The following is an 18,669-nucleotide window of genomic DNA, read 5'->3' on the forward strand; positions in this document are numbered from 1 at the left end:
AACATGACAAGAGAGATCAGAGATGTGACCCGCGATAAGAAGCTGTGGAGAACCTTCTTCATCTCCCCAGGTAGTGACTCCGCCCGCCTCTGCGGTTTAGCACAGTGTCTTAGCTTCTTTTTGTTTTCATCCTACTTAGACAAATGTATTTCACTGGCTTCCCTTCTAAGACACAACTGATTCAGGCAAATTGGCTTGTTTGAACATCCTGGTAATTTTTTCAGAGCAATGAAAATGTCATCTGTCAATCTGTTGTATGACACAAATAAAGCCAAAAAGAAAAATTGAACACAGGGTGGCGCTTTGAAGTTAAATCAATTTGTGCTATGCAAAATACTACTACGTAAAACATGATGGTTTTAACGATTCTTTGATTAAACAATTAACAGAAACAAAATGTATAATACAAGTGAAATGTCCTGGTCTTTTCACCGTCTACTACTTATTTCCTTCATATCTGTTGTTTTGTTACTCACTCTCTCATTCAGACACATTATTTACTATTTTTCAACCACTCCTCCCTCCTTCTCTCTGACTGCAATTCAAAACTGGTACGTTTGCTTTTTTTCTCCCCTCAGCCAATAACGTCTGCTTCTACGGCGAATGCTCTTACTACTGCTCCACGGAGCACGCTCTGTGCGGGAAACCAGACCAGATCGAGGGCTCGCTGGCGGCCTTCCTGCCCGACCTGAACCTGGCCAAACGCAAGACATGGAGAAACCCCTGGAGACGCTCCTACCACAAACGCAAGAAGGCAGAGTAAGGGAGCGAGACTAGTGAAGCACATTCACAAATCTGTCAGCAGCGAGGTTGATTGGTCTGTGCTTCTTTTCCATTAATCTACATGTAATCATCTTATCATCTAAACCATATCTTTGACATGTTCCCAGGTGGGAGGTGGACCCAGATTACTGTGACGAGGTGAAGCAGACGCCACCGTATGACCGCGGCACTCGACTGCTGGACATCATGGACATGACCATCTTTGACTTCTTAATGGGTACGTGAAGAAAATGTCATTAATATGGGAAATTAAAACGAATGGGTCTCTTTTTATAAATAATGACTTACTCATGCACCATTTCTCCTTGTGCAGGTAATATGGATCGTCATCATTATGAAACTTTTGAGAAGTTTGGAAATGACACATTCATTATTCACCTCGACAACGGAAGAGGGTAAAGACATCAATCAGCTGTTATATTATAATATATACTTGAATTGTACTTCTATAAGTCTCTGTATTAGTAGCTGTTAAATGTTTGATCTACTGGATCAAGAACCAGAAATGAAACTGAAATCAATCTGCTCACTTAAAATATTTCTCACGCTTTGAGGATTTAGAAGAAATACATCCCAGAACCTTCAGCCGTAATAGTTTGAATAGTTGTTTTAAAAGCAAAGTTCGGCATGGAGTGCTGCTGTTGATAAAACTTGTGTTTTTTTTATTTCCCCCCTTGCAGGTTTGGAAAACACTCCCACGATGAGCTGTCCATCCTGGTGCCCCTCAGCCAGTGCTGCAGGTTTGTGAAGTCTTTTCATGGCCTTCGGGGATAAGCTATGTCAATCTGAGGCCTTTCAGAAAGAAGAAACATCTGAATCTAAAGCGGAGATAACTTAAGATCATACTAAGCAAAGTCCATCGAGATGGATCAGTATAAAATTCATAAATTTGAAAACTATTATCACTTGTTTTTAGAATATGTGCAGCCAACACTCATTATCCGGATGTGTGAGGTCAATCGCTCAGTTATCCTCGCTCCCATGTTTCCAGGGTGAGGAAGTCCACATACCAGCGACTCCAGCTGCTGGCCAAGGAGGAGCACCAGCTCAGCTCCCTGATGGAGGAGTCTCTGCTGCATGACCGCCTGTCGCCCGTCCTCATCCAGCCTCACCTCCAGGCCATGGACCGCAGGCTCCGGCTGGTGCTGCAGGTCCTTGCGGGGTGCATAGACAAAGAGGGCTCCGTTAACGTGGTGGAGGAGGATTTAGTCGGGGACACGGCCACGCGCAGGAGCCGAGGCCACAGGTAGTGAGGGCACTGCTCGAGAGTGACCCCCAGGGACACGATGGACAATGTGCCGCGGTGGCCTGCGGCTGTCTGACCAATGGGATTGGACCAAAAATCCCTCCTCTGATATCAAGCTGAATTCAGTGAATTCCAAGACTTGCCATCATTGCCTCTAAGGAAACTTGTGTTTGTGGGAGAAACTGTCCACAGACACGATGGAAGACTGTGCTCACACAGGGGCTTTGTATTTGTTAGATGCAGATGTATTTTTCTTTCATCAGATGTTGTATGAGACACACAGGAACCACTGCTGTGTTCAGATTTTGTCCTGTTTGTTTTGAATATGAGGGTGCCAGCTTGTTTCTATGTGTTTATTATGTTAGTGCATAACCAAATGAGAAATTGCACTGACTGGGCATCTCATGGCCAGATAATAAGCTTTATCTGTTATCACGAAGGTTCCGGTTATAATTTTGATTTAAAACATGTCAGAAATTATAGTTTACACCTTCTGCTGTAAACTTCATCGAGACGAGAAGTTAAGGCCGAGTACAAAGACGTACAACAAATAGGGAAAAGGGTTTTTAGTGGTGGGTTTTCTTTATCTATTTTTTGGTCTTGGCACAGACTTGGACTTTTTAATGTATCTATATTTCTGAACAGCATAAAGAGGAGTATTCTTCTCACTGTTCAACCAGTACCATCATTTTGCCTTATTCCAATTTTGTATCCCCTTTTTCTTATTTGTCAGCTCCCCTGCAAGTTGAGCTTGCACATAGATGCAGTACAAACAGCATGACACTAAAATATTATTTGACAAACCCAAAACACTCTTACATGTGATAAATGGAGCCCACACTGATGGGCTGGTTAGCGGTCTTCAAATGCTATGTCAGTTCAATTGAATGCACAAACGTTCTTACCTGCAGGCCTCAAACATTTAGTATTGTTGGGTATAATTTTACAGATTATTCAAGGCAAAATGTTACAGTTTGTATGTTGTTTCATTTTATGAGATTTCCTGTCCAAATGACTATTTATTGGTGCGTTACAAGGACTGAAAGTGGTTTAATTAATTGCTGGTTATGGGTTTGATTCAAGTTGCTTTATAGGAAACTATAGAGGAAATATTTAGCATTTGGATAATATGTAAATTGGGTTAAATTGGGTTTTGTTATTTTTAGATAGAACACTAAGCTGTTTTGATTTGGGACATTAAGTTGTAGAAGTGGTGCCAGTGCAATCTTCAGTTTCCTCCTAGGGTCCTGTGTATTGGCTAACCCGGTACCTGTGCAATGACAGAAATGGAGTACTTGAATGTTTTTTGGGTTGGCAGTACGGACAGGATTCACAGAGCTACAGACAGTGTCGAGCCTGGGAGCCGGACTCAAGCCTGCTCGGGGGTTGATGGAGGGGTTCAAAAGCCTCGTCCCACCACAGGGATAACCTCGGGAACAGTTTTCATATTCTCAGTGTAAATACCTATAAATAGTTTGAAGACCTGACAACCTGCACCGCACAGTGATTCGCTTCTGTTTTCTGCTATTGCATTGTTACTGTGAAGATCTGTTTACTAAATGATTAAAGTGTGCAATAAAAACAAAAGTGAGGAAAAAACTCTGTGTGTGTGGGCGGGCGGCTGTCAGCGTATGGGCCTCCTCTGAATATGTGCGCCTGTCAGAGGGGGTGACGAATAACAAGGCAGAAGAAACATTTTACATCTGTGACACTCTGCAGGCACTTAACAGGTAACTCCCTGACAGCACATAACAATATCTTATACGTGAATTACTACAATATGTCTCTGAGCAGTAAAGGACTTTACTTAGATCCCCCTCTCAGAGGCTTATATCTGCTCACTGTGATAACACAACAGGTTTGGAATAAAGTTTCTCATCTCACAGATCACACAAAGCACATTCAAAGGTAAATGTCTTCCAAGGGTGAGTCAGACTCTGCATGCACTCCTACACAAACTGCACTTTGCATGTTAAGCCGATGTTGTTTTGTCATCTTAGCATTCAAATATTCACTTCCTCTCATCTTTTATTCCTGAGGCAAAGACTGAATTTTATTCGGCACAACTGATTTGCGAATCAGCCTGTGCAAAGGCCCTTTTCTGCCAGTCTGCCTGTAACATCTTCTCATCCCCGCTGATTCTCTTTTTTAATGTGGGTCGAAAAAGCCAAACTTAATGTTTAAAATTGCAGGTGTGAATTATACCAAGAATAATTTACCCAGAGCGGCCGTGGCTCAAGAGGCAGAGCGGGTCGTTCACTAGCCAAAAGGTCAGTGATTGGATCCCCTGCTCCTCTAGTCTGCATTAAGAAGTGTCCTTGGGAAATATTCTGAACCCCAAATTTCCCCTGTGTGTGAATGCTTAGTGATAGAAAAGGCGTAGCATATAATATCACTATTTGAATATATAGAAACTCTCCATTTACCATAGAACTATACATTTTGATATCTGTTCAATAATTTTTGAAAAATAGGAAAAAGTTTGAAATGAACGTTGCAACTACTTCTACATCCCTGACAGCCTTAGTCTCTAAACGTGTTTTCAAAATGTTAATGGGAAACTGCAGTCTTGCTCCACCAGAGAGTTTTAGCTTAGCATCGCTCGAGAGACGTTTAAACAGCTCGCGGCGCTGTCCGTGGTGCTGAAGTGATACAGCGGCCTTATCCGCAGCTACCAGGGCGCTGTCCGCGGTGCTGGAGGGCCACAATGGGACTGTTGGTGCCAGTAACTACAGACAGTGGGACCATTTGAGGCATCAGGGAGCGAGTGGACATGGTTTGACGTGACATATGGTGAAGAAGCAAGTCATAACAATGAGGTCGTTGTTTGGTTTATTTATGGATAAACTTTATGTATATCATTCGGCAGAGCAGCTCTTACTTTTCATCTATTTATGATTTATGACACAGACAGAGAAATGAGAACGGTTCCCTTTAATCATCACTGCGACACCAGTACAACAACAACAACTTTTTAAAGGCTGCATTTATTATTTTGGGCTGGTACACAGTGACGATGGTCATACCGATATTTCCCCAGGAGAGGGCGCAAGTGAACCACAATCTATCACGGTGGGGCTCGAGCACAGGAAGCAGTTTTGGGTACAAAGCGCCAGGTCAGCACCAGGTGGCGCTCGATCCCTGACGGTCACGTTTGAGAGGTAAACATCTCCGTTAAGGAGATGACGCAGGTTGATTAGAGCGATGAGCTGATTTTTCAAGTGACGTCTGGGCTCCACCTCTCATGACTTTCACCTCTATTTAAGGACTGAGAGGGAAAAAGCACATGTGAAGAAGTTGGTGTACTTCAAAGTAGTGACCTAGATTTTGCATTACACCAAAACATTGATTGACTGATTCAATAAAAGTGATATATAACATAATTACAACGTATTTTTTTTATTTTTTTTATATTTGCTCTAATAAGTCAGATGTGGCCGAGCACTGATTCAATCAACTCTTCTGTTTTCCCTTTTCTTCCAACTGTCATTTCTAAACCAAACTGAGAATTGTTTTTTATTCCACCGGACTTAAATAGTCCCAGCAGGAACGGTCTCGTCTAGTCACTCCCACTCAGCCCGGACGGTGTTTACACCATCCACAGCAGACCACCACCCAACTCTCACCTCCAGTGGCAGCCTCTCCTGCCTAGTAACAGTATCCAACACCGCTGTCCTCCTCCCCGTCTCTATGGCAACAGGAGAGCGACCCCCGTTCCAGCCCAGCCTCCCACTGATCCCAAGGTGTGTGTTTGTGTGCGTGTGTGTGTGTGTGTGTGTGTGTGGTTGAGTCCTCGGCCACCCTGACCCCTACACCTCCCCCACACACACACCTCCATCAGTGAACTTGAATTATTCCTGAGTTGACGTAAACATTTCTTGAAACGTCACAGCCGAGAGATGAGAGCTGCACATCAAACAAGACGTCTGTGTTGTTTACAATAGAGAATCATCACATACATTATATAATTTCAGTGAAATATTATTAGAGATGCTTTATATAATAATAATGTTGTAGGCTACAACAGACTTCTCGCACTCATATATATATTTGGGTGGAAAACACCATGTACCCTCAAGCACACCCCCACACGCTGTAGGCCTACACACAAACAGGCTTGAGTGTGTGTTTGTGTGTGTGTGACTGTGTGTGTGTGTGTGTGTGTGTGTGCATGTGCACGCGTCACAGCGTATGGCGAGCTGAGATGAGAGGAGCTTTCAAGTGCTTCTTCACATGCAGTCGTTTTTAACCCCTGTCCGTCTCGATTGATGTCAGCGCTGTAGGCAACCATCCCGCCTCACTCAGATCCGCATTGATCAAAACAAACCCGTCCCAGAGTGGAAAGTAACACTACGTGCTCACAGAACCGGCGCGATAACGACTTGTGCAGATTCTCCCTGCATCTGGTGGGGCTGACCTCCAAACTGCCGAATACGCACCAGCACGTTTATTTTGGTGCCTTGACCTAAAATGTGCAGGGAATAGGATGAAGGCCGATGTGTCTCCCTATCATCTGCATTTCTTCCCTGCACAGCAAAATTGTTCTGGGGCCACAAGTAAGACAAAATTCCAAAGGTTCCATGGGCCACTTCAAATAACACCATATTTGTTTTGAAGCCACATGTGCTCTTTTACAAGTGGGCCAGGAGTGCTGCATCATGGCCTGAAGTGGCCCACGTGAGTATGCTTTCTAGGGTTTGATTATTTCACAATCTACTCACTGAGAACTTTTTCTGTCTGTAAGCTCAAGCTAACGGTGCAGTGTTCCTCTCTGAAAAACCAGGCTGGCCTCTTCACCTCGTTTTTCCAGGCGTCTGAACGACACCGTGCCAGTAAGCGTGCGCCAGATAGGAGCAGCGAGGCTCTGTGTCTGAACTCATGAATTATTAAAAGACGACCATTTCGCGGCTGCAGCTAAAATTAGGAATGGACTATAATTAGAAAGCAGATGGAAACTGTTCATTTGTAATAGGTTAGAACGTAGAAGGTGAAGATGCATTGTGTGTGTGTGTGTGTGTGTGTGTGTGTGTGTGTGTCTGAATGTGTGTGTGCGTGTGTGTGTGTGTGTCTTCAGCAGAGTCTGTTTGCTGCATGGCGACAGAGTGATTCCCCCCCACCCCCTACCCCCTGTCTGTCGTCAAGGTCAGTCACAGGCGCATCCTTTTGCGTCAAGAGCGCCGGGAGAGAAATTAAACTCCAAATCAATCGCCCTTGAACCGTTGCGCGTGTGCGATTGTGTGCGCGCGTGTGCGACTGACTTACTGGCAGTGCGTGCAGGCGCGAATTTGTTTAAGTGAGAAGGAAGAAAGAAACAAAACAGCCGAGGTTGTCGAGTGCGCCCTCCTCCTTTACGCATCTATCCATCATAGCGCGCTTGCGTGTGTGTGTGCGTGCGTGAGTGTGTGTGTTTGTGTGTGTTTGTGTGTGTGTGTGTTTGTGTATGTGTGTGTGTGTGTGTCTGCAAGCCAGGAGCGATCACGGGCCATTGCCATAATTGCACAGCGCACAATATATATATATATTTATATATATATATATGGCGGCAGGATGGGAAGGGGGCGCCACTTGTAAACCCGATGAAAACACCCTCGGCTGCACAGCAGAGATTCAGAGTGACCGAGAGAGTCTACACGCGCTCAGGCGGCGTCTGTGCGTTGCGACATGCGCTAATTCTGCACAGGAGAGAAGAGGAGGAGGCTAATTATTGACGCGCGCCTGAACAAGCTGCCAGCAGCCCCTCGCCTGTCACTCAAGAGGAGGAGGAGAGAGAAAGAGAGAGAGGGAGAGCGAGAGAGAGTGAGAGAGAGAGGTGGCTGAATGGGAGGAGAGTCACACCTCCCTCCCCTCCCTCTCCCATCCCCTCCCCAACTCACTCACTCCTTATTTTCATTCATGGCACAATCAGCGACACACGTATACACATATCTCCCCCACGCAGTGCCTGCCTCAGTCACTCTCTATCAAAAGAATATCACACACACACACACGTACACACGCAAACACACGCACACGCACACACACACACACACACACACAATCTATTCCTTGCCTGACACACTGGGATTTTGGTCATCTCTTTTCATACACTTGGAGTGTCCCTCACTCATATACAGACAAACACAGACACACACTTTGCAGATAACGACAAACAGAACCAAACACATCTGAGCCAAACAAGATAAACAAAAAGAAGGATACAACAAAACAAACAAACAACTGCACATGGAAAATTGCACGTTTCGAGTTTCCTTTTCCCTCTTGATCACATGCATGCACACAGACACACACACACACACACACACATTCACAGTTGTGTTCCCAGACACACATGCAGGTTTCTCGCCACCCACTCAGAGAGAGAGAGAGAGAGAGAGAGAGAGAGAGAGAGAAAGGGAGGGAGGGAGGACAGGGAGAGAGAGAGAGAGCAAATCTGAGACAGAAGCTCTCCTGCGGGTGAGTGCAGGAAGACAGACAGAGAGAGAGAGAGGGAGAGAAGGAGCAGGTGGTCCCACAGCTCAACCACTCCTTTCCTCCCTCCCATCAGTACATCAGCGGTCTCTCTTTCTCAAGCTCTGTCTCTCTCTCTCTCACACGCACACGCACACGCACACGCACTCACTCACTCACTCACTCACTCACTCACTCACTCACTCCACACCATCAACCCCATCTGCTCCCCCTCACACTCACATTAGTGCGAGGTGACTGTCCGACAGGCTGCTATACTCCCCAGCACAGGCTGCAGGACGAGGCACCCAAACACACAAACACACACACACACACTCACACACCAATGACTACCACCCCCCCCCCCCCCCCCCCCCAGCTAATTCCATTATACATTCCCGACTGGAAGGAAGAGGGGCTGTCTTCTAATTGCTTTCTTATCCCCCTGAGTCCCCCTCACTCTCTCCTCCTCCTTTCTCCTCCACCACCACCACCACCACCACCATCCTCCTCCCCCCTCCCCTCCTTTCAACCTGTCCCTCGCCCTGTGTGCACTCAACATGGCAGCAGACAAGCAGAGGAGGGAGGCGAGCTAGAGAACATTAGAGAGAGAGAGAGAGAGAGAGAGAGGAGAGAGGGAGGGAGGGAGGGAGAGAGAGCGAGAGAGAGAGAGAGAGAGGCAGGCGGGCTGCCGCTATCAGGGAATACTGGTGCCATTTTCAGCATCGCAGGGTAAAAGGATTGAGCCTCGCCGCTGTAAGCTCGGCTCGGCTCAGCTCAGCTCGACTCGGCTCAGAACAGCTGAATGAGAGGGGGATTGGAGGGACAACAAAAAGAGGAGAGAACGGCTTTCCCCTAACACAGGTACCATGCTTTTCCCTGTCATTTGTTTCTCCTCTGTATCGCGGCACACGATGCACAGCAGCACTGTGCAGATGGAAGTCAGAGCAAGGGGGAACGGTCGAGGGGGCGTGTGTCTGTGCATGTCAGTGTGTAGATCTGCGTCTGTGTGTGCATGCCACATAGAGGACAGCTGGGTCCCTCACAGGACTGCGTGCTATTTTCATTTCGGCGGAAGAACATTCGACTCCCACACACACAAACACAAACACAAAACACAAACACAACCTCCCCGTACCAGACACCTGCCTTAACCCTGTCTTCCAGCAGCATCTGTCCAAACAACAGGCACAGAAAATGATGACCAAAAACTAAATCTGTTTGCGAGACACATGGAGAACATGCAGAATGAGCTGGAAGCTCTCTTGTTTGTCTCCGTTTTGCTGTTTTGTTTCTTTCTGCCCTGGCTGTGTTCAGCATCCTGTGTTACGTAGTGCTATAACGGGACGCTATGTCAGAGCGGCGATGTGTCATAGCACGCTGTTTACTCTGCCTATTGCATAAGGAGAAATCTGAAATGCAAACACACACACACAAACTTGCACATACACACATATCTTATGAAACCAATGACGAAGATTGATTCTGGTTCTTCTAATCTCTGTTTACTTGTGGATTTATTATTGTAATTTTAATATGTAATCACTACCGGCACATGCAGCATCCTCAATATCACTGTATAAGCTTATACGCTATGGTTTTACCTGATGTGTGCTGCCGAGGGATACATGCTGTGTGTGTGTGTGTGTGTGTGTGTGTGTGTGTGTGTGTGTGTGTGTGTGTGTGTGCGTGTGTGTGTGTGTGCGTGTGTGTGTGTGCGCTGGTGTGCGTGTGCGTGTGTGCGTGCGTGTGGGTCTGATGCATAGGTGCACTTCAGAGGTGGCTTTGCATCCATTAAAAGTGCCATTAAAAGATGAACTGAGACTGCAGTGTCACAGCTAAATGAAACTGACACTACCTAGAGGATGAGAGAGAGGGAGGGAATGAGAGAGAGAGAGTGAGGGAGAAAGAGAGAGGGGGGCGGTCTGAGAGGTGTGACAGAGAGAAGCAAGGATTAAATAAAAAACAGCAAGAGAGACACAGCCAGCAATATGTGTTTGTGTGTGAGTGCATGTGCGTGTGGCTCTGTTTGTGTGTGTGTGTGTGTGTGTGTTTGTGTGTGTGTATGTGTATGTGTATGTGTTGTTGGGGGGGGGGGCCGCAACAGGGAGGAGGTAACAACAGAGATAACGCAGAGAGAGTGCAGAGAGGTGTCAGGGACAGAAAACAGAGGTGAGATAGAGAACGGCAGTGCTGTGTGATCATTTGCGTATGAGTGCATGTCCGTGTTTGTGTGTGTTTGTGTGTCTGTGAGCTTAGAAATATCCAAGCACATTGTGCACAGAAGAGTCAGAATGAGAGAATGATAGAGCAGGAGAGGGGGAGTGATAAGAAGTGATGGGAAGGAAGAATATATGAATGGAAGATGAGAAGCTGATCCCCTATAGCAATGCAGCGACATGGCTGCCATCGACACGTAAACAGCTGCACTGGGATAAAGAGTGTGTGTGTGTTCATGTGCTTGTGCGTGTGCGTGTGTGTGCCTGGGTGAAAGCAGCATTTCTGTAGTCAAAAATAAAAAGATGAGACAAGAGCCAAACAACTGGCTTGACACAGCATGGCAAAGTACCTTGAATACACAACTACTCTATTTTATAAGCTGGTGCACACACACTCACACACAAAAACAGAAAGTCCGTCCTCCTTTTCCTTTGACTTTTTCTCCTTCACACACACACACACACACACACACACACACCTAGACTAACATTAGGTTTCCTGCATGATGCAACCCAATGAAAGGGAGCTGATTATCATGGAGATTGGGAGGCGCATGGAGAGTAGGTTTCAGTGTGTGTGTGTGTGTGTGTGTGTGTGTATGTGTGTGTGTATGTGTGTGTGTGCGTGTGTGTGTGTGTGTGTGTGACGTGTGATGGTCAGTAAAGGGCATTCTGAAATTGGCAAATCATTGCTGTAGTGAAATGAAAGGTGAGAGCTCCCCTCTGAGACGCTCCCTCCCTCCCCTGCTTTCTTTTCCGCTGCCTTCCTTTTCCTTCTCTGTCTCTCGGTCACAGACCAAAACAAATAGACGAGGTCAAGGAGAGGAGAAGAAAGAGGGAGAGGAAATCTGGGATAAAACAGGCAAAATGATATACAACAGCACATGTGAAGGACATATGAGATAACAGCCATTGTTAGAGATCTGAAACATCAACTGGTCTTCTCTCTCTGTCCCTCCAAGTCTGGGACTTTACCTCATCTGTCTTTTGTTTATATGTGACTTTACAAAAACTCTTGTTTCTAACTATAGATCACCGTCCTGTCCGTCAGTGATTGTGTGTGAGCGACAGCGAGATTACGTGTGTTTACCAGCACCGCACTATAAGCCCCAAGTGCCCACCTAATTGCCCCGGAGGCTCATGGTTATTTACTGTGGGGGGGCTTTTAGGAGACAGAGAGAGAGACACAGAGGGAGAATGTTTGTCCCTCATTAAAGAGAAGTGCCATGAACACAAGCAGGGCTGTAGGGAGCGACTGGACCTCGGCACCGTCATTAAAAGCCCCCCCCCACACACACACACACACACACACACAACTACTAATGAATGTGGACACTCCACCTATGACTCATAGCACGGCATCAGTATTCATATCGAACGACAATCCCTGTTTTTAGAAACAACAGCGAGTCGTCCCCTCGCTATCATCGCTGTTCTGGCTTTTGTTAATTATCTTAACTGATTTCCTCGTTATGCGTTTTATTGATGTGCACAATAAACACAGCACGGTGGCACAACACACGTTTTACACAGAGCTGTGTTAAACCTCACAGGGGCAAGGGCAGAAAATACGCTGTGGCCCTCGATTGAATATTTTATCCGTTTATCACAGAGGAACTCGCCTCCATCCGGCCCTTATCGAGTGTTAGCGGTTTGATTCCCACAAAATGAGTGAATTCCCTACTGAAAGGCCGATGGCTCTCAAGGCTCCTAAGATCTGAGAGCTCTGGTGAATTGCCCGGTTGGTAATCCAGGCTTGTTTGTACATCTTGTGCTACAATGTGTTTGTGCTTTGAGATTAAATCCAGCGAAATCACGACATACATTATCTCAAGGCACTTGACACAGTAAGGTTGAGACTTCACAACAGATCCATCCAGGGTCGTGGTCGTGGGAGGGGGGTGGGCTGGAGACAATCCCACGTGACATTGGCCTAGAGGCGGGTAAACCCCGGACAGGTCGACCTAACAATATTATAAATTTAATTGACTCCAATTCTGAATGACCACAAGCTGTGCAGTGTTATCGAGGCTGTCCTCAGTGTCAGCTTATAACGACTCACACTAAATGTTTTATCGTTTGGAGATCCCACAGCGGACGTGGTGACTATGACGGGAGCAACGGAGGAAGTCAGGTGACATTAAAGGAGCAGGAGGCAAAGGTGGATGAATGGTTTATTTCACTTTTGATACCAATGGTCTGTGTTGTTTCTTCTATCCATGACCTCTGAGCAACCTAAACAACAGAGGTCATCTAACCCTTAAGGAAGTGCTTATTGAAAACGCAATCATTTCCTAAATCCAACCACATTATAGTGTTTGTGCCGAAACACCTAACCAAACTTTTACCATTACACAACCTTAACAGCATGTTGATTGTGAAACCTGATGATGACATAGTACCTGTGAGTTTACGATTAGTACCACATACATTGTTGGAATACCACTCTCTTTTATGTTTATAGGTTCTGACATTTTTTTCTCATTTAGGATTACTACATAGATAGCGCTACACACACACACACACACACAGTGTTAAGCCCCAGCCTCCATCTTCATGTGCATCACATCCTCACACAAACACATACGTAGCATATTCACCAGGACTCAGCGAGAGTGCAGTGAGAGAGGGTGGGTACACGTTGTTCCAGTGAACAGTGCACCGCGGCTGCTAACCTAGATCTGATTACACACAGTAGCTCCTTGCATGCACAACTGTCTGTGTGTGTGTGTGTGTGTGTGTGTATCCATGCATGTATGTGTCTGGACTCGGGGGCCTAATGCAGTTTGCAGGTAATAGGTTTTCATGGGACTATAGCGAGGACGGTGTCAGTGCACTGCGTTTGTCTAGCGAGGACTGACGTATTCCCTCTTCAAGAGTGAGGAGCATCACAGAGGGGGCGAGCGATGGAGACGAGGGAGGAACAGGGGGATGGTGGAGAGGAAGAGCAAGGGGGTTACTGCAGGGAAGAGGAGACAGAGGTTGTGATGAGAGAGAGGCGGGGGGGTATGGCAGAGAGGAAGAGCTCATCTGTATGCTGGTAACTGTGTGCTGCTTGTTTGATCTGGAGGGAGTACTTAGTGCTGGATGGTGGGATGCTGCAGAGTGGAGAAAGCAAAAATAAGGTGTGTGGGTGTGTGGGTGTGTGTGTGTGCGTGTGTGTGTGCGTTTGTGCCAGTGTGTGTCTGTGCATGTGTGTGTGTCTCTGTGCATGTGTGTGTGTGATTAGGTGCAAGGTGTTGGGTGCAGCACTTTAAAGGGATCTGGCTGCTCTCCAACTCTGTGCATTTCATTAACTGTCCTTCATGTCTCTCATCCTCTTGTTCCGCTCGCCTGTCATCATCTGTCCTCTCCTCTCGTTCCCTCACTCTCCTCTTCTCTTCGCTCCTCGGTTCTGTGACACAGAACCGAGGAGGATGGGATGGGAGGATGAAGGGCTAAGAAGGAAGGAGAGTAAAGACTAAATTTCAAGAACCATGGAAATCTGCCCTCTGCTCCAGGGGTGCCCCCAACTTTTATGGATGAAAGCTGATCGCTAAATATTTACAGCAAGAATCACACATCTACTCCTGTGTTTCAAATGGGGCAATATTGTTTCCTAAATACTATGACTCCGCTCGCGCTTCCTGTTTTGAAAGCACATGGTGAATGTTGTGTCCTTATTATTATTAACGTTTTCTGGGTGACTGTGCTACTTGCAGGGCAGGGTTTTATTCGCCCCCCCCCCCCCCCCCCCCCCCCCCACAGCTGTTCAGCACTACAACCGGCAGGCGAGGTCGTAATTTTAGTCAGGGCGCCTTAAGAGACTCAAGTGTGTGAATGTGTGTGTGTGTGCGTGTCAGTGCATTCAGCTAAACGAGCGACTTGCTAAGAAAAGCCTGTACCACCGCTGTTTAGCTGTCCGCCAGAGAGAAAGAGAGACGGAGGGGGGGAGGCAAAATTAGGCAAAGGGGGAAGAAAGATTTAATGAGGGAGAGAGACAAAGCACGTAGTGGAAGGAGATGAAAAGAAAGATAGATGATGGAGAAAAAAGGACGAGAAAAAATCAAATATTGGTATCGAAGCAGGGATCAAGGAACAGAAAAATCAAATGAAAACACGGCAGTATGAAAAAACTTAAACAAAACTAGTAACTGAAAGCTCTTGTTGTTTGAAAATAAGAAGAGAACCTGGGAGGTGGAAATAACAACAATTAGAGCACACAGGAAGTGCGTGTGTCGGGACCAGGCAACGGTTTTCTGGAAGCAGAAACTGTCACCGGTGTCTCTCCTGTGTTCCGATCACGCAGCCGGAAACAGTACTTTGAAAAGTTTTCTCCTCACCTAACCCCCCCTCCCCCCTCCTCCAGTGCCTTCAAACAGCTGCCGGAGTTACATAACGCTGCGAGAGAGTGAGAGAAAAAAAAAAGGAGTGAAAAAGCGAGATCAGAGGCGGGGAGAGAGGCAGACAGAGGAACTGAGTGGGATAAAAATGTTGCAGAACGTATTCAGTCATGTTACAATAACACACACTTCCATAGTCTTACCTAACCGTGGCCACGGCCGGAAAAAGCCTCGGCATGCGGAATGAGACGAGTGCGCTTTCCGTTTTATCCCTTCACCTTTTTGACCATCGTGCGACTGATGATGTCACTGCTGTAACTGTCACCTCATTAATAATAAAAACTCCAGCCTTGTGACGTTAGAAAGACAGGAAGACACAGAGAAAGCCGGACGAACCCCATGACCCCCACTGAGCCGCGGTGCCGTATGAAAACGAGGACAGGCCGGTGAGTTGTGGCAGACGCGGGTTGGAAAAGAAGAGACTTTCAGGTGGGATCAGTTAACGGCCTCTGTGCCTGACAGCGCTTTACTGCCCATCATAAAACGAACGTACAAACATCAACCTTCCAATTATCTGTATTAAATGATCATGTATATTCCTGCGTAGTCATGAGACAGACTGCTCTCTCTCTCATCTTACCTTCAAAACCTACAAATAAAACATTGATTCCATTATTTCCATTCATTACAACATCATGTTGCAAAACTTCCTCAGCCCCCCCCCCCACCCCCCCACACACACACACACTTGCCAATAAACAGACGATGTTGTGTAACTGAGGACTTGAAGCTAAAGTGCCCACATCCATCCAGCCGGCAGGTTTAAGGTCATCGAGCTGCATCGCTCAGGTGCAGATATGTTCCTCCTACACATAAATATGCAATTATCTTTCTTCTGAACTTTGACCCGTCGTCTCGCTAACAAATTACAACGCAGTAATGCAAAGTCTCCGTGACGGTGATGGTGATGGGACTGATCCTGCGGGGGGGGGGGGGGGGGGACCAAAGGACGTGGAGAGACGTCCTTTTGCACATCAGGCAGGCCGCCCCATTCGCCGCTGTCGCTGGGTTGCCTGTGCCTGTACTGCTCCTCACATGCGTGCGTGTGTATGTTTTGCCACGAGTGAATCCGCGCTATGGACACCGGGGTGGGTTCCTCGCATGTCAATCAGCTCCCATAGCTACCGGTGCCACCCAACCAGCCAGGCAGGCGGGGAAGTGAATGAACGGAGCTCTGCCTGTGTGATCTGAAAAGTGGGCACAGGCCCGATGTCTAATCTGGGTACCGGGGGGGGGGTCACAGTCGCATGCTGACGGACACAGACAATGGGTTGTTGCCGTGGTGATAGGAGGGGTGGTGGCAGTATAGGAGGGGCGGGGGGGGGGGGGTGACAATGTGCATTGGTATGAGGATGGCACTCAAAGTCAAAAGCAGCATTCAGCTCGATGATAACAGCCCCTCTGTCTGTTTGACGCTCCTCTGGTTTGTTTTTCTGACTGTTTCTCTCTCTCCGTTTGCTATTTTTGTTTGCTCCTCAGTATCTCTCTGAATTTCACCCCCCCCTCATTCTCTCTCTGTTTGCTTTCCTTCTCTTATCTCTCTCCCCGTTTGCTTTTCTCCTCTTCTCCCTCTCTCTCCCTCTCTCTCTCTCTCTCTTCCGTCTCCGAGAAAGAGGTTGCGGCATTGCGGAGGTGGGTGTAGTGCGGGGGCAGAGGAGATTCTTTTATCAGTGTTATTGTCAGAGCTGGACCATCACCTTGGTTACACACACATATGCACCCCCCCCCCACCCACACACACACACACACACATACACACACACACACACACACGCACACACACACACACACACACACACACACACACACACACACTCACTTCAGACGTCAAATACACGTCAACAGCTACTGTCTAGGGGTCAAGGTTTTGGCGCAAAACAAAACACAAACCCGTCTTAAACTGGGCTCAACAGAAGCAAACTCACCCACTAAACTGTGCAAATTCAACCAAACAGATCCCAGCAAGGAGAAACACAGCTGGTGGAAAAAATATAGACAAAACAATCATGGCACAGACGTCAGAGACGGACTTCACGTTGGCTTGAGATTTAGATGATAGCCACATCCCGAGGTGCACTGCCCAGTCACCCATAGTCGGGATCGAGCTAATTGCCAATGTTCTCATGCAGAGAAAACATGAGGGAGATTCTAACGACCTCTCACTCAGATGTCTATCGACTGACCTAGCAGTAGCCATGGTAGCCAGGATGAAGGCGCACACACATACTCACACATTCACACACAAAACACAAAGTCACCTGAGGCTTAGACGAGGGATGATCCCGAGCCAAAATTTGAAATTAAATTATAATTCGATATCATCAATTATCTCACTTCCATGTATTTCCACCATGGTGAAAAAAAAACATAATGGATGCAGAGAATGGAGCTGCCAGGCTGTTCTGTGCCATATTATTGCTTTATTATACCTCTCACCTCTTTTGTGGAGATAAAACCAATGTGTGTTGAGCCTTTACACAATGAAGGAAGTGGAAGAGAGGAAGAAAAGATGAAGGCTGTTGAATAGCTGAAGCACCTGGGAGAGAGAGGGAATAGTAATCAATCAAACACCCACAAGCACGCACATGTGCACACACCCACTGACGCATACACAACACACAGAGGCAAACATGCACAGAGCACAGTCAGCCCATCTGTACCGCGTGCGTATATATGTGTGTGTGTGTGTGTGTGTGTGTGTGTGTGTGTGTGTGTGTGTTTGCCTGTGTGCATTTGCGCTCAAGTTTGTGCCTGCATGCATGTGCACGTTGAAAAAAATCAAGATCAAGTTCCAGTTCACTCAACCGTGTGTCTCCTTACGACGGAGAATCACATGAGCCTGGATTTGCATGCATACACACTCCTTTGCCAACAGTTGCATGTTCACTAATCAATGCATGCACACACACACACACACACACACACACACACACACACACAAACACACAGACGGGGACTCATGCATAAGCATTGACTCTCACCTGCAGCAATAGGCTACGTAGCAATGCATACTGAAAAGAGCAGGATGGAAGAGGCCCAAAGAGGGAGGAGAGAGATGGATGAGACAAGCGAGGGTCGTAGTGAAGGATGGATGGATGGATGGAGGGAGGGGAGGCCGGTGACAGGGTCTGAGAGATCTGTAATGAGATCTCAGTGAGTCAGACAGGATGCTACACACTGGTCCCGGCTGGAGCACGGCGGAATGCATTCGAATGCATCGGCCTAGCTGGCTAATATCAAACACTGTGTCAACATGATTTGCATGAGGCGCCGCCAAACACTCTCGCACACATCGATCTTCTCGAAAAGCACCCAGGCAAGTCATCCGTGTGGTGGAATTAGCGAAGGCTGGCAACAATTCACGGCTACCTAAGCAGTTCCCCCCCCCCCCCCCCGCGGCATTAAATGAGAATAGGTTAGCGTTGACACTGTGTTGCTTTTAGCGTGTTCGCTCGTATGTGAGTGAGTGAGTCACAAGCTTTTGCCGGGAGAAGCCGCAGCACAAATTTAAACATCAGAGCAGTCAACAAACCCTGGGCTATCTTCGTGGCCATATTTATTCATGTGGTTTGACACCCAACGACTCACAAAC

At 47.0% G+C, this 18,669-nt stretch overlaps 2 protein-coding genes across 2 annotated transcripts in view; both read left to right on the forward strand.

Moving 5' to 3' along the window:
- The window catches only part of fam20ca (FAM20C golgi associated secretory pathway kinase a), a gene marked incomplete in the record, with an annotated part of 28,989 nt that extends 25,367 nt beyond the window's left edge, over nt 1-3,622 (forward strand). The window contains 6 exon segments of the mRNA XM_062408329.1: nt 1-70; nt 579-759; nt 891-1,000; nt 1,097-1,178; nt 1,464-1,523; nt 1,775-3,622. Coding sequence (XP_062264313.1) covers nt 1-70; nt 579-759; nt 891-1,000; nt 1,097-1,178; nt 1,464-1,523; nt 1,775-2,033 — 762 coding nt within the window.
- A 5,603-nt stretch (nt 3,623-9,225) lies between these two features.
- The window catches only part of LOC133971107 (retinoic acid-induced protein 1), a 51,228-nt gene continuing 41,784 nt past the window's right edge, over nt 9,226-18,669 (forward strand). The window contains exon 1 of the mRNA XM_062408328.1: nt 9,226-9,340. The gene's annotated coding sequence lies outside the window, so the exon portion shown is untranslated. The remainder of the gene's footprint in view (nt 9,341-18,669) is intronic.

Source organism: Platichthys flesus, chromosome 16 (genome assembly GCF_949316205.1).
Source record: "Platichthys flesus chromosome 16, fPlaFle2.1, whole genome shotgun sequence".
NCBI classification, from domain to species: domain Eukaryota; kingdom Metazoa; phylum Chordata; class Actinopteri; order Pleuronectiformes; family Pleuronectidae; genus Platichthys; species Platichthys flesus.